This window comes from Bombus pyrosoma, linkage group LG16, assembly GCF_014825855.1.
Source record: "Bombus pyrosoma isolate SC7728 linkage group LG16, ASM1482585v1, whole genome shotgun sequence".
Classification (NCBI taxonomy): domain Eukaryota; kingdom Metazoa; phylum Arthropoda; class Insecta; order Hymenoptera; family Apidae; genus Bombus; species Bombus pyrosoma.
The window spans coordinates 1,751,043-1,777,429 of NC_057785.1; the positions used below are offsets into that span (position 1 = coordinate 1,751,043).

General features: G+C 28.8%; 5 protein-coding genes across 15 annotated transcripts in view; 2 read left to right on the forward strand and 3 right to left on the reverse strand.

The window, feature by feature from the left end:
* The window catches only part of LOC122576764 (m7GpppX diphosphatase), a 2,050-nt gene extending 157 nt beyond the window's left edge, over nucleotides 1-1,893 (forward strand). Inside the window, exons 2-6 of one of the 3 annotated variants that reach the window (XM_043747520.1) lie at nucleotides 75-214; nucleotides 310-688; nucleotides 766-911; nucleotides 1,057-1,393; nucleotides 1,599-1,893. In XM_043747520.1, coding sequence (XP_043603455.1) covers nucleotides 334-688; nucleotides 766-911; nucleotides 1,057-1,393; nucleotides 1,599-1,780 — 1,020 coding nt within the window. In that variant the 5' untranslated portion in view covers nucleotides 75-214; nucleotides 310-333 and the 3' untranslated portion in view covers nucleotides 1,781-1,893. Of the gene's footprint in view, nucleotides 1-74; nucleotides 689-765; nucleotides 912-1,056; nucleotides 1,394-1,598 lie in introns of all 3 variants that reach the window. The other 2 variants (XM_043747519.1, XM_043747517.1) reach the window with 2 other exon arrangements.
* Nucleotides 1,278-14,567, reverse strand: LOC122576759 (macoilin-1). 5 transcript variants are annotated; one of them, XM_043747499.1, is made up of 13 exons: nucleotides 14,429-14,567; nucleotides 13,689-13,830; nucleotides 13,489-13,615; nucleotides 13,278-13,407; nucleotides 12,961-13,027; nucleotides 12,675-12,882; nucleotides 12,338-12,596; nucleotides 11,997-12,242; nucleotides 11,574-11,750; nucleotides 11,145-11,423; nucleotides 10,696-10,889; nucleotides 9,649-9,795; nucleotides 1,278-1,449 (listed from the first exon to the last, which is right to left on the reverse strand). In XM_043747499.1, exons 1-13 carry the CDS (start codon nucleotides 14,506-14,508, stop codon nucleotides 1,400-1,402), a joined length of 2,106 nt encoding a protein of 701 aa, XP_043603434.1. In that variant the 5' UTR covers nucleotides 14,509-14,567; the 3' UTR covers nucleotides 1,278-1,399. The 5 variants fall into 5 exon arrangements, with proteins under 5 accessions (XP_043603434.1, XP_043603432.1, XP_043603433.1 ...); XM_043747497.1 differs by having other exon boundaries at nucleotides 9,497-9,795; XM_043747498.1 differs by having other exon boundaries at nucleotides 9,492-9,795.
* A 342-nt stretch (nucleotides 14,568-14,909) lies between these two features.
* On the forward strand, nucleotides 14,910-16,651 carry LOC122576763 (stimulator of interferon genes protein). The gene is made up of 3 exons (XM_043747516.1): nucleotides 14,910-15,042; nucleotides 15,151-15,283; nucleotides 15,372-16,651. Exon 3 carries the CDS (start codon nucleotides 15,400-15,402, stop codon nucleotides 16,459-16,461), a length of 1,062 nt encoding a protein of 353 aa, XP_043603451.1. The 5' UTR covers nucleotides 14,910-15,042; nucleotides 15,151-15,283; nucleotides 15,372-15,399; the 3' UTR covers nucleotides 16,462-16,651.
* A 421-nt stretch (nucleotides 16,652-17,072) lies between these two features.
* LOC122576567 (eukaryotic translation initiation factor 4E-binding protein) lies at nucleotides 17,073-23,193 on the reverse strand. Of its 3 annotated transcripts, none has more exons than XM_043747052.1 (4): nucleotides 23,175-23,193; nucleotides 18,767-18,915; nucleotides 17,665-17,817; nucleotides 17,073-17,461 (listed from the first exon to the last, which is right to left on the reverse strand). In XM_043747052.1, the coding sequence occupies exons 2-4, from the start codon at nucleotides 18,906-18,908 to the stop codon at nucleotides 17,412-17,414; spliced, it is 345 nt and encodes a 114-aa protein (XP_043602987.1). In that variant the 5' UTR covers nucleotides 18,909-18,915; nucleotides 23,175-23,193; the 3' UTR covers nucleotides 17,073-17,411. The 3 variants fall into 3 exon arrangements, with proteins under 3 accessions (XP_043602987.1, XP_043602985.1, XP_043602986.1); XM_043747050.1 differs by lacking the exon at nucleotides 23,175-23,193 and adding an exon at nucleotides 19,214-19,372; XM_043747051.1 differs by lacking the exon at nucleotides 23,175-23,193 and adding an exon at nucleotides 19,214-19,367 and having other exon boundaries at nucleotides 18,767-18,962.
* On the reverse strand, nucleotides 17,716-26,288 carry LOC122576564 (eukaryotic initiation factor 4A-I). Of its 3 annotated transcripts, none has more exons than XR_006319795.1 (8): nucleotides 26,140-26,288; nucleotides 25,057-25,174; nucleotides 24,799-24,946; nucleotides 24,615-24,724; nucleotides 24,101-24,376; nucleotides 23,524-23,975; nucleotides 23,175-23,369; nucleotides 17,716-17,817 (listed from the first exon to the last, which is right to left on the reverse strand). XR_006319795.1 is itself a non-coding variant. In XM_043747044.1 (7 exons), the coding sequence occupies exons 1-7, from the start codon at nucleotides 26,160-26,162 to the stop codon at nucleotides 23,225-23,227; spliced, it is 1,272 nt and encodes a 423-aa protein (XP_043602979.1). In that variant the 5' UTR covers nucleotides 26,163-26,287; the 3' UTR covers nucleotides 22,246-23,224. The 3 variants fall into 3 exon arrangements, 1 of the variants encoding a protein (XP_043602979.1); XR_006319794.1 differs by lacking the exon at nucleotides 17,716-17,817 and adding an exon at nucleotides 21,946-22,012; XM_043747044.1 differs by lacking the exon at nucleotides 17,716-17,817 and having other exon boundaries at nucleotides 22,246-23,369; nucleotides 26,140-26,287.
* Between the last annotated feature and the right edge of the window lie 99 nt (nucleotides 26,289-26,387).

Consider the following 26,387-nt stretch of genomic DNA (forward strand, 5'->3'; position numbering starts at 1 on the left):
CATAATCAATTATTCATTCCTGTAATATATATAAATACAGACATGCATTAAAATAGCAATCATTGTGTTGATAGGAATTAGATGATTCTCATTCTTATATAGATTATACATTTGTATATGTATACTAACCTATATATATATAGGTTATGCGTATAACCTAAGAATATTGCTTAACTTAATAATCAACAGTCAGTGATAAACTACACCAGAAAAGGTAATGTAATTTTATGGAAAGAAAAATAACGGAGGAAATGTTATTTATGTAACGTTTTTTAATCAATTTTATGTAATTTATGAATTAACATTGAGGGCTGTTTGAAGAAAACGTCAACAATGGCTGAGATATCTTCTAATACCAGTGCGGATGAATGTACTCCAGCGAAAAAAATTAAAATAGAAACAGAAAATGAATGCAAAAATGCCACTAGTATACATGATGTAGAATTCTGCTCGTCTACATTTAATATAAAAAAAGTTTTGCAAAATAATTGCACAAGGAAACAGATATGTATAGAGGGTGCTTTCAAAGGATATGAAGGTTCGGCGGTTATTTTATTGGAGAAACAAAATTTTTCGGATGATGAAGCAGCTTTGAAAGAATTATTTAATAAAGATACAGTTTTACACAAACTTTATAACAATAATATTTATGGGAATTATGAGTGTTATCCTCTTAAAAAATATAATGGTAGACTGTAATGAATTTATAACCTCATTTTCCTTTTTCTTCTTGTTTGATTATTGAAAACTTTTGTATCATTTAAGGTATAAATGCGACGATAATACATCCTGCAACGGCAAAACATATCGAAAAATTTCGGAGGAAAGATCTTCATATCATAGATGAAACTTACGAACTATATCAAAAAATTACTCTTCCATATATAGAGTCAAGCAGTTTTTCTATAGAAGTATGTGTACAAAAAAGTAGAAGTATAATATACAGGAAAAAGCAAACAAATATTTGATAAATTTTCATGCCAAATATATGAAAATTTAATTTGCTTTTACTGCTACAAGATTTATTTATTAGATTGAATTTTTGTATTTTTTTAGTGGGTGTATAATATTTTGGAACATAAGGCAGAACAAGATAAAATTGTATACGAAGATAAAGATGAGAAGACTGGGTTTATAATAGTAAATGATTTGAAATGGGATGGGCAAACAAATACATTAAAATTTATAGCACTTCCATTTCAAAAGATTCAATGTATTAGAGAATTGAATGCATCTCATCTTCCTCTACTAAAGAATATAAGAGAAGCTGGAACTGCTGCAATTGCTGAAAAGTTTAATGTACCTGCTTCTCAACTTAGAATATATTTACATTATCAACCATCCTATTATTATCTCCATGTTCATTTTGCATATCTCATGTTTGAAGCTCCAGGTAAGTTTAGAATAAATATTTTGATTTATTTTTATGACTTGCTGCTGTGCCTGCATCTACAAAATAAGTTTGTTTTATAATAGATAATGTAATAGATAAGAAAAATAATTAATCTTCCAATCTTGTATAATTATTTTACAAATTTATATTATGTTTTAAAAACAAATGAAAGTATCACAGGTTTTCAAATGTTTTTCTTACATAGGTATATATGTGGAGAAAGCACATCTTCTATCTACAATTATAAGAAACATTGAATTAATGTCAGATTATTATACAAAGGCTGTACTGTCATATGCTGTTGCAGAAGGAGATCCTTTGTACACTAAATTTGTAAAAGAAGGAGTTATAAATGAAGTATCTAAATCTAAAACTACAGAAGATTGAAAAATAGCACAAGAATAATTATGTATTAAAGTGATTGTAATTGTTTTATAAACTGTGTATGAAAAAATGTAACAGCACTTTACAAATCAAATTAATACCATTTATAAATGTAATTTTATAGTTTTAAATTATTATAAATTCAATTTAATATGCTTTGTAATTAATAAACATTTTATATAAGAATCATATGAATCGCTTTTCACTTGAAAATTTCTAATTAAAAAAGAGTATATCTGGAATGAATTCTTATTGAATTGACATAGTCTCTTTGAAAAAAAGATAGTGTACAAATAAGACTGTAAGATTTAGAATATTTTAAATATATTTAGTTATTAGGTTATTGACAATAACATTCGTGAAGTATTTGTAATGATGTAATAAAAATGAATATTACTTGTAGCAATATATATTAGATATAAATAGTACAATTAAAAAAGGGCTTTTCAAATATATTTTTCATTTTAATATTGACAAACTATGTTTGCCCAATTAAATAACAAAATATTATCTTTATATGTAATATCATTGATTATTATATTATTTAAAGTATACATTACTTACGTATACATTAAATAAACCTTAGAAAATTTTAAGTAACTTTTTAGGTGTTTTTATTCTTATTAATGCGGAGAAAACAACTATCGTAATCGAGGAGAATAACATTTACGGAAATTTCAACTTCTCTCGATATTCTTGACCGCGTTAAGAACTAATCAATCGTTTTCAATTACAATTTCTTCATTCACATTAATCTCCTTTTTTGTCTTGCAATGTGTTCCATATGAAACGATAGGTGAGGTAGAAAATTGATGAAATAACGGTGATTTATATGTACACGTGACAATTTAATCATATTAATTATAATATATAAATTATACACGTGTCATTTTACAATATTTATTTTAATAAATATTTCTATCGTATAAATGGTGGTACATAGTACACAATGAAAAGTCATTAAGTACCAATACCAAGAAGTACCTATTTTTTTTCCTTTTTTCTTCCTTTTTTTCTTTCTTTCTTTTAAATCTTATAGCATAAAGGAAAGAGTGTAGAATTTATTTACAAAAAATGTAACAAGATTGGGAGAAAGTACTGTTTATGCATACTAAAATATCATATTTATTACGTACGAAAATATTATGAGACATTTTGAGTTTTTAAATATGCACGAATATCCAAATTGTAATTCACTGTGCTGCAATTAAGAGAAGAATGAACATCTTTTTTGCCTATTATGTCATATCAACATCGTGATCAATGTATTTGTAATCCTTTCATCATCATGCACGAAGAATTAAAAAAATTACGAAACAAATAAAATTTTAATAAATATTCTTCATTAGAAGGTATGCTTTGAGTACGAATTCCTTTTTAACCACCTAAAAACTATGATATAGAAGTATTTAAAAACTCAATCGAGGAAATATAATCTTGTCACCGTTTTTTTCAATGATATTCCTTAGCAACGATGTGTATTTCCGTCGAAGTATTACGTACACCTTTTAAAAACGAAGGAAAAAAGAAAAGAATAGATTAATATTAATTGAGCCGTTGACATAAAGACGTAGAAAAATTTACTTCCGAGATCAAGATATATAATTACAAAAAAGTATATGTATGAATAAAAAAAAACCAACAACCATAATGTACTTACTTACTTACATGTCTACACGTAAGATTTTCTGATTTATTGTATAGAAGTTACGCAAAAATGAAATTTCCGCCTCGAAAGATTCTCATCTTTCAAGCAAGACGTTTCCTTTCTTTTTTTAAATATCTTTTATGCGAGAGACAGGGAGTTTAATAAAGTATATTTTTGTTTCGCAATGTTCGCTTAAATAAATCGTAAAAATGTTCCACTCAGCTTGTCCTTAATGAACTACGCACATTCATACAGACTAGACCAATTTCAGTGTAATGCCGGCCATTCTATTCGAACTGAAACGATTCAAATAGTCGAGAATGGGATGACGAAGAACGTTAAAAGATCAGACGTTTTCCTTTCTTTCTTTAAAATATGAACGCATGGAGAAGAGAAGGGCATTTGCGTGCATTGTCATCACATTACGAGATCAAAATCATTTTTTTCATTTTCCTTTCTTTCTTAAGGTACATACCTTAACAGGATTTTGAAAATTACCTTAACGCTAAACTAAAAAAGAGAAAGAGAGGCGAATGTACGATTATAAACGAAGATCACAGGAGAAAATCGTGATAAATAGACTGCATATATTTAAGTAAATTCATATTTTTATAAATATAATTTTAAAAATGGGACTTAGAAAATTGTTTTATTTATTAAACATTGTTAAAAGTATCGTACTTTTTGATGACATGATTTGATCCACAATGTACTGAACTTCCTGTAAAAAAAATAGGAAATGTCTTATCATGTTCTTTCCCTGTAGTCTTCAAATGATGAGATGCGAAAGCTACGCGTTGTATTCTTATGAAATTATTTAAAACGAAAGAAAAATTTGTCACTATATCTGAATATGTGTAAGTATATTCTTTCTATCTAAAACGTTTCACGTTCCTTCAATTATGTATTAATACGATTTAAGGAATCGTATTAAACATATAGTGCGCGATGATATTACAGCTATAAATCATAACGGTGCATGTTCTCGAAAACATATTTTCGCTTTCATAATACACGAGGTCATTTTCAGAAAGATCTAGTAATTTCTTATTAACTCACACAATCACGATGCACGTTACTTTTGATAAAATACATTTTTTCAATCTCCTCTTTCTTTATATCACCGTCAAACTTTACATGTTTCTCATCTACGAAGTAAAAGAAATACTTTATTTGTCCCACAAAATATGAATGAAAAGTCTTAATATAGCAAACTGCCTACAGTAATTAAATTTCTTTTAGTCTTGTTTCTTTCTTGTCAATACGTATGACGATAATAAATAAATTAAAAAAAGGAAAAAAACCGTTAAAATGATTATCATCCTAATGCAGTGTTATTTCATCTTAATAAACTCATTAATTGATTTATTACAATAAAAATCACATAATACCATAGGGATGACGTTAATATATCACATGCATATACAAGTACATTACATGACTGTGCAATATTATACACTTCCAAAAGATCATTACATACTGTACACCTAGTATTTTGTTTTTATAATTGTTTATTTATAAAATCTCATAAACATAACGAATCAAGTACTTTGCGTTCTATTTTTAGGAGAAAAATTTTATCCACGAATCGTGTAATAAATATAATTATGTATATACATTTTAACGCACTTTAAAGCGTTCAAATAGAAACAAACAATCCAATTTTTGTAAAATTTGATTGTAAAAGTATGTACATATTTTAAATTATGTTCATATTTTATTATTTAGCTGTAGTATGAAAAATATACATACAGCAACATCAGAATTTCAAGATATAGTTGTTAGAATACAGTAACATTATCTTCCTTTTTAGATTTTTTCACAGTTTCATAGTTAATCAATTATCCATCATATTTCATTACAAAATTATCCTGTATAACAATATGTAAAAACATAAAAAACAAATATTATGTTGCAAAACATAATTATTAATCACAATAAAATATTCTATCATAAATTTAACTTGAATTCTAAATCAAACTTTCCTTTTTAAATTAAAAAAGTACTTTTTGTAACAAATCCTCATACTTCATTCGAAAACATTTAAATACATAACAAAAGCAATATATCGTTATTGTCATAGAAAAGTTATTTCAGTGCATTTCAAATAATATACTACAAAGTACTTTACTGCAAAGTACGACATGAAACATACAATTCCTTACAAATGTGAGGTGCAATTACTACACAGTCGTCTCGAGTCACATAAAAAGAATGCCTCTTCGTAAGCTATTACATATGTAATTAAACATAGACGACTAATCCCAAGCTGTTCTATATAAATGTACGTGTATATGCTACATGAAAGTTAAATGAACATGTACAGCATGAATGTGAATGTCATGTTCCAAGTCATGTGCGTGTATATATGCCTATAAAATATATCACATTAACTCAATACAAACAATATGAATTAATTAAATAGCAAGAGTATATTCGTGAAACCAGCCTTATAGCGGAATTAAATCCATGATAAGTATATTAGCCGCAAATATTACGGCATCCCCTGATCAGGTACTTAATGTGCACTTGATAATGCGATACCTTGAAAAGAAAAGCATTCGTTTTCAAAATGATATTTCCATACAAGCATTTTACACCTTTATCAAATTAACTCATTTATGTTCTGCATTAAAAACATTATCAAATTTCTTTTTTATGTAATGCATTACACTCAATTGTATGTATATTCAATAAAAAAAGGTAATTAACAAAAATTCAATATTTTTTTTACCTCATTTACATAATATTCTGTTTATTTATCTTCTAAATGATTTATCTGATAAATAATATCTATTAAGTTGAAACATCATTTAGAAATTACTATATTTTATTTAATATTTTTAATTCGTTTAATTTATTATTTATCATAACATTTTTTGTTATAATACTGATTCTGCTTTGCCATTATGGTAAAGTAATGATGTATATTGAAAGCAATCAATTTCAATTTAATTTTTTCTGAATTTCATATCTGACTTAAGATAATATGATTAGAAAATTGATTAAAAGATTACAACCATAAATGAGTTAAAAGAGCTTTCACTTAAAATAAATTAAACTAATTAATTTTATATAATGTGCTTTAACTATGCTACGCAAGTGCCCAAACAATTTTAGTAAGTTTTGCTTTGCGTTTAGTCTATTTTAAGTAATTATTTACACTGTTTCATTACATTATAAAGGCTTATGCACATAATGATACAAGTTGACATAGACACAAGTCTGATTAATCTTAACTATAAAAAAATTAATTTTAATGATAAAACAAATTTCCATACCATTCGGATGATAATTATTGATGGAATAACGAATTTTAGCGTGTGTAAAATGAACTGTATCGTTTCCTTTATAAATTTTATATAAAGAAGCATTAACAAAATTAAAGTAAGCACATTATTCCCCTACAGTTTAATTGCCAACATCAGTGAATTATTAAATTTTAAATATTTTTTATGCAAATCTAGGAACGAAAAAGATCAGCACTATTTATATAGTAAAATAAAAAAGAAATATGAAGCATAGGTTTTCTCAGAGTTATATGACTTTTGTATTGATATGCTTTTAATTTTTTAAGCAAAAATGATGAAATTTCCACATTTTAATGTAAAATAAAAATAGTTTTATAACCCGTAACATATGTATTGTGCATTAACATTTTGCAATTATATTTAGTACGTGGATCATCCAAGAAACACAAAATTAATTAATAAACTTAACAGTTTGATGATAATATCGATAAATCTTTTATAATTTTAATTAATGAGAAGAAACAGTAATTGTTATTGCTTTTTCATGTAAGGACAGAAATATCAAATGAATATTAGATATTTAATAAATATTTGTGCTTATAGAAATTCATTTGACTAGTTGGTCATGATCCACTATGTTATTAATAAATTGTCATGACAGTGCTTTATATATACAATCATGGAAGAATGACTTTTATGATATCAACCAGTCGTTAATTAATATTCATTGGAGCAAGCAGGTACTGGCTTTCTTGCGGATTTAAAGCATATATAAAATTCACATCTTTTTCTAGAGATCTTTTATACGTAATGCCATCTTTTCCTGAAACTTGCATCTCAACTATTTTTTTGTGAAGGAATTAACTTTTTTATTATACCTTAGAAAGAATATGCTGGTATACACTCTAATGTTGCTACTAATCTTTTAATACTTCATCAATGAAAAAGATTTAAAGAGAATTCAATTATTTTTCTACAAAATATTCAAGCGTTAATAATTAATTCTTATACATAAACATCGTTCGGTGTTAAATATATTACTCTTAAAAATTATAAAAAATGAATTTAATGCTTTTAACATTAAATTTATAAATTAGATATGTAAAAATAGTATAAAAACGATGAAAGAGAAAGAGAAACGACGTATCGCGTAAGTAATATATATTATATAAATAGTCAATGATAATCAACTTTTACTAAATTGCATCATCGCTGGTTGATAATAGTGAAACTTATAGTATTATAAAAGGGATACACATTATATACATTAAATGTATCCATCAAATGTGTGGAAGGAAGACGTTTGCGGATAAATTAAAAAAAAATCTTTGTTTCATTCCTCCAGACTGCTCAATGAAAAACCGTATAATTCCAATATTAATAACGCTATTAAAAATTAGAAGTTCAATTTGGAAAAATAATTCGATTACCTATATGTACGATTTAATAGTTTAGTACATAAATAAACACGCGCGTGGCATTACACATTAGTTTATCTCTTGAAGCTCATTAAACAAATTGGGTAAAATAAATCTATCCCTTCATTACCAATTATAATATACTTAACTTAAAAATTCCTTTGTTTACAAAATTTCTATCTATCACATAAAACACTGTACACGTTTCAAAAAATCATTATGAAACATTAACACTTATTTCGCACCGTTCGAAAGCCAATACACAATTGTACCACTAAACTAAAAAGGTTTACAGAGACATTTAAAAAATATAAAAAACGTAGAGAAATATGAGAGAGAGAGAGAGAGAGAGAGAGAGAGAGAGAATCAATACGTTGGTGATTATTTCAAAATAAATTTGGCGTTTCTAACATTTACATCAATCCTCTCAAATGATAACGGCAGGTTTTTCAATGTGTATTAATGGCTGGTTTTGGATGATCACATGACTTAAAATGGCTTCATTTGCCAAAGACATTAAATACAGTTTGTATGCTGGACTAGCTTCGGATTACGACTTGAACAAGATTTGTGTCTATAACAAGTCGTCATAGATTTAGGCATATGCTGTAGGAGGATCGAATACAGATTGAGTCTTCAATTTTTCTATGCTTCTAACAAATAAGATATGCCGCTAGTCGTTCGTCGATCCAATTTATATCGTTTTCCTAGCTCTTTATATCTACATTATGGTATTTTTAAATAGAAAGTGTTGTGTGAAAATCGATATAATTCGAACGCTATAAAAAATTAGTAAAATATACAGTTTTCTGTTAAACGTCAACAGTAAATTTATCAAACGTTACCATCTAAATAGAAGTACTAAATTTAATTTAAAATTTAATAATTATCTATAACTAGATTACGCATGTCACTGTTGCCTCACTTTAGTTTTAATTCTTCTTAATACATCTGTTGCAAGTACCAAAAAGATGAAGAAGGTACCTGTTAGATCGACCTACAGCACGTTTAACAGAACGTAACTAATTTTTAAATACTTTTTAAATTTAGTATTAGTCACGTCCCATGGTCATAAGTAGTTAATAACGTTGTATTAGTTCAGGTGACAAGTACGATATAAAACATGTTTCTAGAAGCCTCCCATGGAAGACATTTATAAAAGATATCTCCTGTTATGAAATTTGACAAATTTATAGCATAAGCCACGTTTTTTAAGCAAATGTTACACAAATATTCTACACTATGAGTGTTAAAAAGATCTTACATCTCATTAGTCCTACGGATTTTAAATATAAAACTTTAATTTCAATAAAACAAGTATATGCACGTATAAAACATAAATTCATATTTATACTTCCATTGAGAAACAGACTGAAACATGTTTATGAAATATATACCCAACTTTTGTGAAGTCATAATGTGGCCAAAAATTGTTTCTTCAAGCTTCGGTAGACGCTATTAGGGAATTCTTGGGTGTATACGCTGTCGCATTTGGATCCAAATTTGAAACTGTACACCCTGGACAGAGACTTTCATTTGAACGTATTTTCGTACCTGCTACTCGTACTTCATTATTTAATCGAAGCTTAGATGTCGCACAGGTTGGCGCAGGTCCAAACGTATCTTGTGGCATCACAGCTAAATCTTGAGCTATTTTTGCTTTTAACATTTCAATTTCCTTTTCTTGAGATCTAATTAAACCTGATTCAACAATATGCGATATTTAACATACACATACATACATAAATACATATATATATGTCGGATTAACATTATGATTAGGGTTGGGGTAAAGGGGCGTGAAACGAACCTTCGTTATGGTTAGACTTTGTCGTTATGCAATAGAGAAGATATTGACTAATGCAAACACGATTGTTACAGATATCGACAAGTAACCGTGGTAATTAGATACTCGAGATGCTAGTGACAATGATTCTAGGTTCGATAACGAATCCACGGTCAACAGGATAACTCTTTATTAAATGTAAAATACTTCAACACGCAAACACGTTTAATGGGACGCTCTGTATATACTTCTCGATGTGTAACTCTTCAAGGCGATCGAACGAAAAATAGACTGATGGAATTCTTTCCAGACTTTTCGATTGCGTTCGTTTGTTATATATTGGTCCGAAGCTTCGAGAAGGTTCCAATCGCCGTTGCTACGCAATCTTTGCTTGGAGTTTGATTGTTAATACAACGTGTGTCCCATTATATCGACATTCCCGAGGAAAATGTCCATCCCGTGACCACGGCTACGTTCGGCGACTAGTTGTGTCGCCTCGAACCCAATCCTACTATCACAAGTCTCGAACAAATACAATGAATGACAATTGTTTAATTACGGCTATAGTAGAATCTAGATTACAATACTACGGGATTTTTCCATAGTTCCAAACGGGAGGATCCAGTGTCCTTCCATCTCCGACATATATATATATATATATATATATATATCAATTTAGTACACATATACTAAAATCTTTTATATAAATAAAACTATGTTTGAAAAATTGATGTTTTGGTCCCATTTAAGTTTATACATTTCCTTGATTACCAAAAATATTAAAGATTTATAATTGTAAATCGAATCCTACTTACTTTCTCTGATTTCTAATTGTCGCTTGGCTTCACCAAGTGCAGAAAATAAATCAAGCTTTATGCGCGTTTCTGCACTTAAGCTGTCTTCTAAATGCGCAGTTTTATCTTGTAGCGCATTTAGTGCACCGAGTAAAATTTCAGACTCTTTATGATTTTCCTTACAACGAGTTACATCTTTTTCTAATATGTTGCACCTAAGAAAATATATAAGAAATTAACATCTGATATATAGTTTAGTGAATTTACAATACAAAAAAGTATTTAATTATTAACATATTAAAAACTCTTGAACTTAATTTAATAGTTTACATTTGAATGAAATTTTGAATATTACCTAGTATATTTACGACACTATAAATATTATTGTTTTATATTCTGATGTGTCAGCTTATATTTATATTTAAAATTTTATTTACATAAAAATTTTTTTGTTATTTCAACATCTTTACCTCTCTTCCTTCGTTTTAAGTTCTCGCCGTAAGTTTTTGAGATCTTGTTCCATTTGTGTTCTACGACTTTTACAAGTATCTGTACATTCCTGTCTAATAAGTGGCGGAGGTGGAGGCGGAATTGCAGATCGTGCTTCTTCTGCAGCTCGTCGTGCTCGCCTCTCGGAAACTAAAGATGCTTCGCAAGCAGTGCGCTGTTTCCGCTCTTCTGCGATTCGTTTTTCCAACGAAGACATTGTTTGTTTATCTAATTGACGAGCTGTTACTAATCCATGTAATCTATCCAAAATAAAAATATTTATGTATATAAATAAAAATATATTTAATAGCGTAAAAATATCTACGCGTATACGTGTATTGGAAGAAAAATAGATCTTTTAAGTACAATTTTAACAATATAGAAATGATACTGTGTGTGTGTATACGCACTTGCTTTGCAACTGATCGTTATCGTGCTGAAGTTGCTGTATATCACCCTTAGCTTGACGTTCTCCATTTTGTAGAGAACTAATCTGGGAACGAAGTTCCTGTTCCAGTTGTCGACTGGATTGCAGATCTGACTTCAAGCGTTTTATGTCAGCTTCGAGCCTGCGACACATCAGTAACCTATTTAAACGATATTATATTACACTAAAGAAAAAATCTGATAATATAGAGTTGCATATCTTTCAATTCAATAAAAATAATAATTACATTTTACGAAAATTATAAGGATTAAGGAATAAGGAAAGTATAAGTATACACAGTATTAAATCTCAATTTTATATATGGATATAGAAATGAAGAAGCACAAAAAATATGTTGCATAAAATAACATTTTTGTTGATTCACTAATTGATATAAATAACATACCTTTGACAATATTCGTCTTGCTGCTTTTGCTGCTCAGTTATATTATCAACCGTGGCTTTCACTTGACGCGTTTTTCGTTCACGTTGAGTATTAACAGTGGACGATGATTCCCGATTTTCTTTTATATTATTCCACTTTCCTGTTACAGAACCATTAGTCTGTGATTTTATTGTAGTATGCCCACAATTTGCACCTTTAATAAATTTGTCTTTCTCTACTTCATTGGCATCAAAATCATTTATTGATCTGTAATTTTTATTTAAAATGTTAACGAATCTTTTATTACTATACATAATATGGATACTGTTTAGTTTCCAAGATATACATATCATCCAACTTACCCAACTCTTTCAATGAACTGCATATCACTGTGATTAACAGTATTCCCATTTGTATGTATAAATCTTTTATCGTTTTTATCAGATTGTGATACATTTGTTACATTATGCTTATTATGCTGCTCTTCTTGCTTTTCACCTTTGTCTAAGGACTTCCTATGATTATTTTTTGTTGTTACATTTTGGTTTGTTGATGTAATTTGTGTCCCTATATGTAAACTACCATTTTGTACACCTGTTTCTACAGAATTATTACTGCTTCCTACAATGCATTTTATGATTAAGCTATATTATTATTTTTCTATTATATATATATTAAAAGTTGAAAATAAATACAAACTACCTCTACTTTTTTCAGGACTTGGATTGCACTGCAAATTTAATTTATTATTTTGTGATTTAACATGTTGCTCTAATGTTGTAATATGTGTTTGTGATTGAACTTGTATCGGTTGTATCGTAGTGGAAGTTTGTTGCTCTAGAGGCAGTGCTTGCTGCAATAGTTGTAGGTAGAATTCATTCTCCTTCGCTACATCTTTTTGTTTTCTCTGGCAAAAAAAGGCAGTCATGTAAATAAAACGTTTAAAAATAGTCTTTGAATAATTATGTATTTATTACAGATTTACCTGTCTCATTCTGTAGCCAATGTAGCTCTTAAAACCAAAACCTAATGTAACTACAGGATAACCAATGCTGAAAAAAGATAATACTTATAATTATTTTTATTATTGCTTTTGAATTGATATTGTCAATTCAACATTAAAATAGCAAAGTATGTTTTATTTATAATAACAGATTTTGTACAGTAACATAGGAATAGGTTATTATTTTTTTGTTAGTCATAAAATTGTTCATCTAAAGTGTATCTTATAATATTTAGTGGTAAAGATTAAATGCATAAATAAAGAAAGGAAAGAGAGTATAATAACAAAAATATATATACCAATGCGCTGCGAATGGTCGACAAAGATCCAAATGAAAGGGCATATGTCTCAAATCTCTTAATCGAACTGCTGCTTCTATGTATAGAAATAGTAACCATAACATCACAGTTGGAAGGCACACACCTTTATCTGTTCCATATACAATATATTTATATTAATCTCATTGCAATTAAATTAATTCAAACAACCTAAAGATATGTTTATATTTACCTGTGTGCCAAACATATTGTACCCAAACATAAGTGCTAGCAGCAAAAAACAACCAATGTACTGGTATGAAAAAGAAACAAATCATATCTGATGTAAGAGCAATACAGATAAAAAATACAGAGAAGGCCTGGAAATATAATAGTCTATGTTATTTTAAAATCAGGTATAAGCACACGTGTTTTGAAATATAGGTTACTTACCAAGCCTTGATATTTAAAAGAATCGTAAACACTTCTGAGAAGTAGCCAAAACGGCCACAAAAATTCAAATCGGAATTCTAAAATGAAGTCTGCCAAAATTACCATGGCCCATAGTAGGAGAAATTTTAGATAAAGTAAAGTACTGAAATAAAAAATTTCATTATTTTATTATCATTCTTGTAACACAATTATATAATTAAGGATCTACAATTGCAAAAGTATAAAATATTTCAAAGGAAACACTGCGACAAAACAAAATAAGCACCTCTTAACTAAGTAAAATAAATAACAAATCTAAATTATATAATTATATGATGTAAGCCAATGTTAATATAGTTTTTAAGAAAAGGAAATAAATGAAGGAAAAGTTGTTGAACTGGCAAATTTCTTTGATGTGGTTAAACGTAAAAATCTTTCAATTACATGGCACGTTAGGTGAAAAATTATGAATACAGGTAAGAAAACAATTATAAAGATGTAACTCAACAAATGTTTTTGTAAAAAACAGGCACACATGGTCAAGGTTTTAGTGAAATGTCAAGCAGCTTCTGGGAAGCGGTGGATGATCACGTATTGACACAATGTATCACAGAGGTTTCGCACTTCGCATTAACCCGAAAGTACGTAACAGTTTTCGATCGACGATTTGACAAATATCTCGAGGGGCGATCGGTCAGATTTTTGGTTATTTTTAAAATTAGCCGTTCCAAATGAGAAGACATATGGCGGCGAAAACTTACCTTCCGTAGATCCCCTCAGTGAGCTTGTTGCGTTTCAAGGGCCTCCGAAGCTTACCACACTCGACATTTCTTCTCTTCATATTCCTCGACGCTTTCACCACCGGTCAAACCGACGTTATTCGCGGCGAGCAACAAAATGGAAAAAACCGCAAATCTTCACGGCGGAGTCGCGAAAAAAATCCACTGTCTCGCGCGCGCGACTTCTATCAGTCTCTTTTGTTGTCATTCGTCTGCGGACAGATTCGAGGTTTTACGGCGGTTTACCGAGCAGCTGATTGGTCCATTGTGGGATATGGCGCTAATCAGCAACAAAAATCACCTGCTGGGATATTTTAGCTTCCAATGCACTTGCGACCGATTTACACTTATATCGTACCCTACTCGGGAAATAAACAGGCATGGAAAGAGCTAAGTAATTTTTGCAGAAAATGTTTCCAGATAATGGACTTTATCGATCGTACATGGTTTCGATTGTACCGTAGGTCAATCGACTTGTTTCACTTACGTTAACAGCGCTCTGACCTAGCGATACGTGAACTACCTTTCTCTTCCTCTTTTGCTACCTCTCTGTCTCTGTTTTGTTCCCGCTTCATCTTGTCACCTGATATATATAAGTATGTTATATATAATATATAAGTCTATCCTGTTGCTTAACGCAAAACATTTTTCAAATTTTTAATTTTTTTTTTATCTACCTATCTATTTTATCTATTTATCTATAGTAAAAAGAGGTTTGAAAAATTATTTGTCTTGTTCTTACTCGTATTCATCATTTGCCAATGTTGAGTTACAAAGGAGATTCACGCAGGACTTCAAAAAAATCTGAAATGTTTTGTTGTATTAAGAATCAAACAGGTAAATTTATTGAAATAATGATTAGTAATAAATAATAATAAGTAAATTTATCATAGATGATTTTACTTATTCTATTTATCATTTGCAGTCTCAATTAATGTATCATATTGATATCGATGATGAACATTAAAATGGATGAGTATATATACTTACTTCTAGTAAATTGCACTGTTATAAGCATTACAGCAGAAATATATTTGGAAATAACAAATAGAAGTATACCTACTGTACAAAATTATGTCTTTATTATATTTTTTTATTTCATAGTCTTGAAGATTTTAACTATTTTATTTCAATGTATCCACAGTATGAATATTCTGATTGTGAAAAACAGTGATATTAAATTTAATGTAAATATATTGTTTTACATTAATTTAATATGTTTTATTATGCTAATCATGACTAAATATAATTATATTTATAACTACATACAAATATTTGACGCATTCACATGTTTTATATGCTGTGGAATTTCATATATATTATTACTAATCACAAACTCATATGAAAAGAGAAAAGAAAATACTTTTGATATTCAGTCAATGAAGGGTTTGGATTATGGAACCTCTATGGCATATAGTTATTATTATGGATATTTAAGAATAATACTTCCTTCAACAGGATCTATTAACAAAGGTTTAATTGAAAAGATAGAAAATATTGAAGACAATCATGGTATATATATAAGTGTGCACAAACTATTTATTTTAATTCCTTCATCATCATACATACCATCTAATCTTAAAGAAGCTTCATATCATTGGATGGAAAGTGCAATGAATTTAGAGAAGGAAGTGTTGAATCGAGCAGGAGTTAAAGGGCGAACATATCACAACAGTGTATATAAAATTTATCCCAATGGTCAAAGATTAGAGACACCTTTCTACATAGTGGTAGAAGGTGCAACACCTTTGTTAACTTTCCATGAAGTTCAAAAACATGCTCACAATGAAACAAATGTTTATAAGAAATATTGCAAATGTATCATACAGAAATTTTATGAAAAATTAAAACAGTTATTGGATGCTGATCCAGAATGTGCAGATCTTTGCGAACTAATTTATTACAATGATTATGACAATAATGGAACAAAAGTCAATGTGGCAAAAGTTATTTTAGACAGAATATTTAAAATTCAAAACATAACTGTAGAAAATACACACAATATATTTACCTGAATTTTAACGTACTTTAATGGCATAAAAAGTAACACATTATTAAGCTATGTTAATGTGATATAACAACATAATAGTTATACAAATATTGGCTAATCTTTGACAAATATATAGTATATATCTGGTTTAATTCTTTAATAAATGAAAATGTAATATTTTATATGAAATTATTTTATATGAAAGAAACAAATGTATATTTAAATACATAGAATTTTATATATTGATATTTAATATAATTTATAACTTATAATTAAATCTATATGATGATTAAATCTGTTAAACATTTTGAATTTCTAAAATATCATTTTCATAGGAAAAGAAAAATATATTTTCGATTTTCTTTATTTTTGTCAAATTTTCCCTATTCCTTTTATAAAATAAATTGTTATGTTGTATGTACATGTTATATAAAATAAATGTTAAAGATTGAAAATTTTTCATCTATTTTATAATATATTTTAATCTACAAAATTCGATTGTATAAAACTTAATTGTGAAAATATTTAATCATATTAAAACATTATATTGGAATAAAAGTCAAATAACTTAATTTACATAACAAAAATAAACTCTCTATAGACTAAAATATCTCCCTAATAAGTTTATAACTATAATTCACAGGTAATAACTTTTATTATCAAAATTTCATTTATTCATTGTAGTACAAATATATGTGAAATTATAAAGTAATACATCCAATAGTGCAAACATGAATGTACTGATTAAAATTTTTTGTCACCTTTATTAGCATATAAAATGATAATGCAATGAATCAGTGCAACTATATCAATTACATTTAACATTTTTAGATGTTATAAACACTTATTGCTATTTAAGGCCCCTAATGGCACATAGTTATATAAAAATTGCTAATATATTTTTCTGTTATATATTGATTTTTACTATTCATTAAAGTAGCTGGCACAACATGAATATATTGTAATTACAGTTTCTTACATGTCCATCTCAAATTGTTCTGCAGATTCTTCAATTACTGGAGTATCTGTAACATGTTACAATCAAAAAGTTACGGCATAATCTATCCAAATTCTAAATCAAATTATTGTAATCAGACTGCAGATGTTTATACAAACAGATATTTTCATGAACACCATACAAATTTTGCACGTTTACATTTCCCATAAATACATAAAAATCTATAATTTACTAGTAGTCTTGCGATAACTTAGTGAAATAAGTATTGACCTTTGTTAATTTGATTTTTCGCTGATGTTGAGAGACTTGATGTATTTTTTAATAACTCTCCGGGTATGGATGGCATATTTCGTGGTGGTGTTCGTGATATGGGAGAATTTCGTAGATTCATCAAGAAATCACGTTCATAAACAATACGTGTACCTAGAAAAAATTTATTAATTATTTATATAATGAGAATATTTTCTACGCTCCCTCAAAAAATTATATACAATTATATTAATAATTATAGTAATATCTCATATGTACTATCACGATCATATTATAAACAGGTCTTGACACTCATCACTGAAGTCTAGGGAAAACCGTCCGAAAATTGAGTTGCGATTAATTATGGAAGATCAACATGGGAGACAAGAAGATTCTCGTTCTGTGCATGCATGACATGGTATAAATGTCTCAGACAGAGATAGAGATACTGTACTCATCTCTGTTTGTTTCGTACAAACACGGACTTTGTTAATTTTTTACAACTAGTCACGACTCAATTTTCGGATGGTTTTCTCTACCGAGTGTCCAGACCAGTTTATATAATCGTGTGTAGCATATTTGAATTTTGAACAAACATTGTGATGTTTAACTAATAACTGAAATTTAAATTTAATTGTAAGAATATAATTGAACTACAATAAACTTAATCTCTTAAGAAAAGATGAAATACACTCCCAAAAGAAAATTACTAGAACATGATAAATTATAAACATGATACAAAGTATAAGATGTTTTACAAGAATGAAAACTAATAAAATGGTTGTAAACAATTGAAAAATGTATAAAGTTTATACAATTACATTAATATCTTCTATTTAATGAAATTATATTGATATGTATACATTATAACTCCACAATATAATCAAGACCTAATCTACGCCAAAGTAAAAAGTATTAAAAATATTTTTATGAGTACTTCGGAAACTAGATCCGGACTGCGATTATACATATATATAAATAAAATTACTCAAAATCATGACCTTGACATCATATTTGAAAATCATGAACAACGGTGGAATATATTCTGATCAATATAATTACCTAAATTATTGTTTAATGGGTCAATAGTTTACTAGTAACGTAAAAAAAGAAAAACACTAACCTCCGGGCGTAGTTGAAAAAAGCGTTCCACCGGGGGTAGATGAATAATCGATAGGTAACTGACTTGGATCGTTAATAACGACTCGTTTGGAAGGTATGTTTTGGCTCTGGGTAGCTTGCCTAGCAATCGGTGATGCTGACATGCTTGATCTTTCAGTTTTTTCAAGAATAAAAAGAATTTCAGTTCAGGACAATTGCTTTAAATAAAACATAAATATAAGGTTTGTAAAACGATTCGCTATGGCTGTTGACAAATAATTTTACTGCGTAATTTACAAAAAATGAAGAAGTCCTTATGCTCGATTTGGAGATACAATTATAAACAGAATCATTAAAAGAATTGGTTTTGATACGAATTTTAAACGAATTTTATGCCCACTGTTTAAGTCAGTTAGAATATTGCACGGACGCAATAAAATTGATTAAGTAGAAACAAAGTATAACATACGTGTAACCTAAAAGATCGAATCACGAACGAACACAACAATTCACAACACAAAGTCTCACCATACGATAAGTAATTGTTTTATATAAGTTCACAAGTTCTCCCCACTTCTAAGATACTACAGAAATACTACCCAAAGCATTACCAATCATTGGCGCGAACTATCGTGTTATCATTGTACTAAATTAAATTCAAGTACGGTAATTAGTAATTATGTATTCAAATGTTATAACACGTTTTAAATATTGTAAACACGAGTATTCTATGTATCTACATATCTATGCAGATTATATTAGATTATATTAAAAGAATTGAAACTCGAGATTTTATTGATATATAACTTTATTATAAAATTTTAATATGTTTTTCAATCTTAATCAATAAATAATATATTATAAACAACAAAAATATTTAAATATTAATCGAAATTTAATTTTAAACGTTCAATGGTATATAGCTATTCTATTTTTACTAATAATCATTATTTAAAATTGGAGCTTTTAATAATTTTCTAGTAATCATGACTTTGTTGAAGAAAAATTGAATAATTTGGATATATGTAACTTTATGAAGCTGGTTGTGCAGTTAAGTATTTTTTGTTAGTGATTGCATTTCTTATGCAACATTAAATTATTGATTAAACTATTTAAAGATAAACAAAAGTATAATATAAAAAGTTCTCCATTATTAATCATATACATTTTTAATACATAGAATAAAAGTATATAATAATATCCTTCTTCCTCCCCATATTATTATTCCTGCAATATTTTTTATTTTCTCAGATATTGTACTATCAAGTATTTAATCTATTTAGTTTAAATTATTACGGAATTAAATTTGTTTAATTATATAAAGAACCAAAATATAAATATTTACAAATATCTAAATATAAAAATTTGCCATAACGAGAAAAGATCAATAATATTTGAATGTCATTTAACAAATGGAAAGCTTTATGTTTTTAATTTATAAGTATTACTTAAAGGTACTGAAGCCACAAAAATTTAAGTAACTTATGACTGACCATTATCGATATTAAAAATATATAACAATTTAATTTTTTGTTATGGATGTACTCATACCTTTTTTAAATAAAAGATTTTTATTGCAATTAAACTAAAGTTGAACGAATAAAGAAAGATAATGTACCTACTGATGTTATCAAATGTTCTTTAATAAATTAATCGTGTTCATGTACTTTTTAAATATTATTCCAATTCTCGCTACTATATTTGAAACACGATTACATATTTTACTAATACATTTGGTATTAGTATGTACATGGTTCAAAAAGTGTAAATAAAAATGTATTCACGTCCGACGTTTTCCACCATAGTGGCAGCGACACACTTCCGAATCATTTGCTATTTTTGATTTGAAGAATTTTTAGTTCAAGATCAGAATGCTTTTTAACAGAGAAGATTAGAATATATTACTCGAACTTTCTCCTTTTCGACTTTTTCAATACAAATAGCAAACATAAACTCAATTAAAAATTCATAAATATTCCTTTTTTAAACTACTGTATATGTTTGACGGAAAAACTTCGTATTACTATCGAAATTCAATGCATCATTGGACATACCATATCTTAGTACACTTCCTCTTGAGAAATACAGCGGCATTTCGATAATTTAATAAGTTAGCAATCAATAATCGTTTGGTTAGTTACTCATCGATATTTAAGGGTCACTTAGAATTGAAAGAAATCAGACTTTGAATGCTTAGTTTCTAAAAGCAAACTTCTAATATTGAAATTATTAAAGCAACAGGCTTGAGAACAATTCGGGCTTTCGATTCATTTTAATATTAACTTGTGCCAATACATTACAGTCGTATCGATTATTTGTTGTTACATACACATTATTATATATCATTTGGATAAAGTAAATAATTACGTTGAAATGAAGGTGGATCTTAGGGCTTTTGTTGTGGCTCATTATTATGTTATATTAAGGATCTACAGTCATCGCAAATCCTTATTATGATCTTAACATGCTTAATAATCCACTTAATGTAAAATAAACATGAGTATTTTAAAATAAATATAGACAAGTAAAAATAGTGATGAGATGGCTGTATGTAAACGACATGCATATTTATTGTGTTGATTTTAAGAGTTCAATTTAACCATATTGTTTTTCTATAAAGAATAAATACAATAGAACTCACAATAATCCACCATTCGAAAAATCATTTGTAATATTTACAAAATTGAATAATGAACAGTTTTCGGAAATTCGAGCAGTTTCAAAATACGTATACATACGGAAGAAAAGATACCTTGAATTGTTCTAATAATATTAAATGTCGAAATGAAGAATTGCATGAAATTACTCCAACTTTCGAAAACTATTATCGACGTTACAAAATAAGACTGTGCTTGAATAATCGGATATTTATCCGTAACACACTTTCTTCACGAAGATATAATATATATATATTTATATATATATATATTTATATATAAAAGTTCTCACAATATACGAAACATTAAAATTTTATTCTCAACAAAGCACACAAATACACAACTAATGAATGAAAAGTATTTTCATATGCCTTTTTATTGAGAAGATATAAAATGATCGTGTAAAAATCTGACTTCTATAATTATTAAAAATAAATAATGCAAATGTATGTATAAATAATTCGACATTTATATTATGTTGTTTATATAATAACCTGCAAAGGGCAGGAAATTAGAGAGGTAATCGATTTACAAAACTTCTATATTGAATCACGAAATTTGGTCTTTATTTCCAAAAATATCTCCCTCATTTCTGGACCGCTCAAAATTGCCTGCAAATACAAATAAAAACTGTGAGAACTTTTTCGATAATGTGTACAGTTTCGTAGAACTTGTTCTCGGTATGATCTGGTAATGAAATTTATTGTAACCGTAATGATTTACACGCGGTTTCCTTTCTTTTTTGTTTTAAAAATACCTTTTAGTTGGATTTTCCATTATAAAATGAAAATTCTTTTTGAAGTATTCGAGCATATAATAGTGAATGCAATAACAAAAACCACAATTAAAAGGTCAAACACTTTATTTCTTAATGAAGGTATGTACTTAGGATTTGGGACATACAAAAAATTCATATCATCTAAAGTCTGAATGTACATCTCCTTCGACAACGCTTGTGATTAAAGTACCCCTTCCAATACCCAACTAAACCTCTGCCTAGACAAACACGTTGTAATCGCGGTGGTAAAAGTGTTGAAGAGGGACAACAGAACATAGAATAAATCATCCAATTGGAAATGTTGTATAAGAAAGAAGACGAAATAAAATGATTCAAAATAAAAGATTTGAAACTCATAATAGAATTTGGGCACATTAGATAAGATTGTAGATGCATTTACGCAAAATGTAAGATATCTCTGTGTCTTGAAAGAACAGAGAGCTAAAGGAACAACTGAAGTTGGCTGAATTGCCTCACTTCTCAGTTTCGTTTCTCCCTTTCTTCACCTCACGCTAGTAGCAATCGCAATGATTGTATCTTTATCGGTGCGGTAATACTATTAATTCGTATTAGAAACTGCAGCAATCCCGGTATTTATAGTAATAATAATAGGGGTACGAGAGATATTAAGAATAGAGTTATATAGTAGGAATAGCAGCGGGAGAAGTAGTAGTAATAAATATTGAACAAGAAGAGAGTAGCGCAGGAGTATATACCAGTAACAGTAATAATAGTTAAGAGCAATAGTGATAGGAATAGAAATATAGTAGTATCCGTAGTGATAATTGTAATAATTATAATATAATAGTACTAATTTTTGTCTAGCGTAACGAATAACTATTTCTGTAATCTACTGTTATAAAACGAAATTGAGATGAGAACGTTTGGAATATTTCGGTAGATCGCGTTTACATAAGCGATTATAGTTCACCAACTCACTCTATATATACTCACACACCATGAGAGATCAGCTGAGAGCTCCGTATGTCACTTACTTTTATTTTTTTTTTTTTTAATTATAATGAATTATAGCCAATAGTCAGATTTAGATCAAATCTGCGACATTCATTGGCATTTCTTCGATGCTAGTATTATAGAATTGTTCAATATCTTTCAATGTTCGTTTGTCGTCATCTGTTACCAAGTTAATTGCCACTCCCTTACGACCGAAACGACCACCTCGACCGATTCTGTAATATAGTTTCAGTGCATAAATTTTTCAGTTTTTATAAATTGCATGTTTTTTTAAAAATATAATTTTTAAAATTAATGAAATTTAAAAGGTAATTTAAAATCATTTATAATAAAATAATATAATATATATAAACATATATAATAACTTACCTGTGAATGTAATTTTCGCGATTGGAAGGTAAATCATAATTGATGACAAGAGAAACCTGTTGTACATCAATACCACGTGCTAGAAGGTCAGTTGTTATGAGAACACGAGATGATCCAGTTCTGAACTGCCTCATAATGAGATCTCGCTCTTTTTGTTCCATGTCTCCATGCATAGCAGAGACTGTGAAGTCGCGGGTGCGCATACTCTCCGTTAACCAATCTACTTTACGCCGCGTGTTACAGAAAATAACTGCCTGGGTGATACTCAATGTATCATATAAGTCACAAAGAGTTTCAAACTTCCATTCTTCACGTTCAACGTAAATAAAGAACTGTTTAATACCCTCTAGTGTAAGTTCTTCCTTTTTAACCAGAATACGAATTGGATTTCGCATGAAGCATGTAGATACATCTAATACATCTGTTGGCATAGTAGCAGATAGTAATATAACCTGAAAAACAAAAATTTTACTACGTTGGTTTATTATTTTTCATGATTTTTTTTAAATAGTTAAATAATTTATTCAAGAGTAAATTTTATCAGTAATATAAAAAATATAATCGGATTTTTATATACCTGTACTTCATGAGGTAATAATTTAAATACATCATGAATCTGATCCTTGAAACCACGAGAGAGCATTTCATCAGCTTCATCTAATACGAACAGTTTGATGCTACTGGCCCGTAATGCTCGTCGACTAATCATGTCATAAACTCTACCAGGTGTACCAACTACTATGTGAACACCTTGTTCTAATTTTCGCATATCTTCACGTACATTGGTACCTCCAATGCATGCATGACATTCTGCATGCATAAAATCTCCCAAAGCAATAACAACTTTCTGGATCTAAAAAAAGAACAAAAAGATTTTTTTTTAGTTTATGTAAAGATAAGAAAACCTGTTTGTCTTAGATTTATAAGATAGATTATTAGATTTATATCTTATTATTTTGGTTCACAACACTAGATTATCTCCGATTTTCAAAATTTACTTTAATTTGGAATATCTTTTCAGCCATACTTATTTAAAATGTATTTTGTTCAGTTAGTAATATGCTAACATTTAGAGTTTTATTGCAACTTACTTGTTGAGCAAGTTCACGAGTTGGAGCTAGAATCAACGCTTGACATTCCTTGATATTGGTATCAATTTGTTGTAAAATAGAAATTGAAAATGTAGCAGTTTTGCCAGTTCCTGTTGAACATTCCACAAATTAGAAACGGAATTCTGTTATTTCTATATCACAGCATATATTCTGATTTTGTCACCTGATTGTGCCTGTGCAATCACATCGTGTCCTCTTATACATGGCAGAATGGCACGTTGTTGAATTGCAGATGGTTTTTCAAAGCCATAAGCATAAATACCACGTAGTAATTCTTCTTTTAGGTTCATTTCATCAAAGTTGTCAACGACCTAGTTTATATACAAAGCATAAAATTATTATAACAATCAATCCTTTTAAGAGGATATCCTATTAAACTCAAAATTGAAGAACAGGTAGTCTATAGTAATCGTTAACTTACAACATCCCAGTTGGATTCGATGATCCCATCGGGCTCCATGCCAGGGGGGCCATCGTATGTCTGTTGATCACTTTCACTAGGACCATTTTTGGAATCTCCTGCCCATTGATCATCGTTTCTGAAATACAAATGATACATCAGAATAAAAATTTGATTTTTATTTTAGATATATAACTGTATAATTTGCAGTAGAATATATCTAAAAAAAATTTATTTCATTTATAGCATTTAATTTTTTAATTCTAATCAGTGGTACCAGGAATGAATAAACTGTTCCAGTAACTTGCATTATATGTTTACTCCAAAATCAAATGTATAAATAATGTTGAATCCTAGCGACCTTGAACCGTAAAAATCCGACATCATAGTATTTCAATTTCGCGACGAATGTTAAAAGGTATTTTATCTCAATAACGTAGGAATTTCTCGTTAAAAAGTATCTGATTTCCTATAAATGTATCAACAATGCCTTTAGATCATCCTGCAGATATGATAATGAATTTATCGATGACTTGATAGATGCGTTGACAGTGACTCACGCGAAAGCATGTTCCAGCAAGACGAATCTCGATTGTATGAGACATAATGCCTACAATTTTATGTAGCATTGTTGAACATTATTCGATTCGCATCATTTTTACTAGCCTTACTAAAGAAAATCCATTTTTTATTACGTAATTTAAAATGCAAAGTAAAACGTGTTTGCAAGTACGAGTAGAGAGCATGCAATTCCTATAATAAAGCTTCTCAAATATATTTTTATGAGAGTTTGGCGACCCACCGTATGGATACCCATTATGACTTCTAATCACAACAATTATAGAGGTTATAAAAATGAAGAAGTACGAGGGATTAACGTTAATTTTGTGAACAATGTGACAAAAATGAATGCACGCCATGTTGTCAGTCTCGTGTCCCATGCATTCGCTGATTGCGGCACTATTTTTTAAGGATATATCGTGAAGTGTTGACGTCCAGCCGCGTGTCGCGCCAGATTTACAGAGGTACAACGTAAACAAGAAATTAGTGAAATATAAGAAAGCACGCATATTTCTCAATTACGCATGAAAAAACTGAACTTACCTTCGCTCAGACGTATGCGACATGTTCCACTCACGGTAGGTCGACGGAAAGGACGAGTTCCTATTGCGTCACAAGGAATATTCTTATGAGCACCGCACAATGGCGCTGCGAGCGGTCTTCAAATTTTCAATCGACTTTTCTCCTGATTCGACACGTAAAATTCTACGCGAAACAATTCGAACGTTTCGGGATATTAATTTTTAAAAGTGGATAACAGCTTTTTATTCAATTCCTTGGTTTTTATCGTA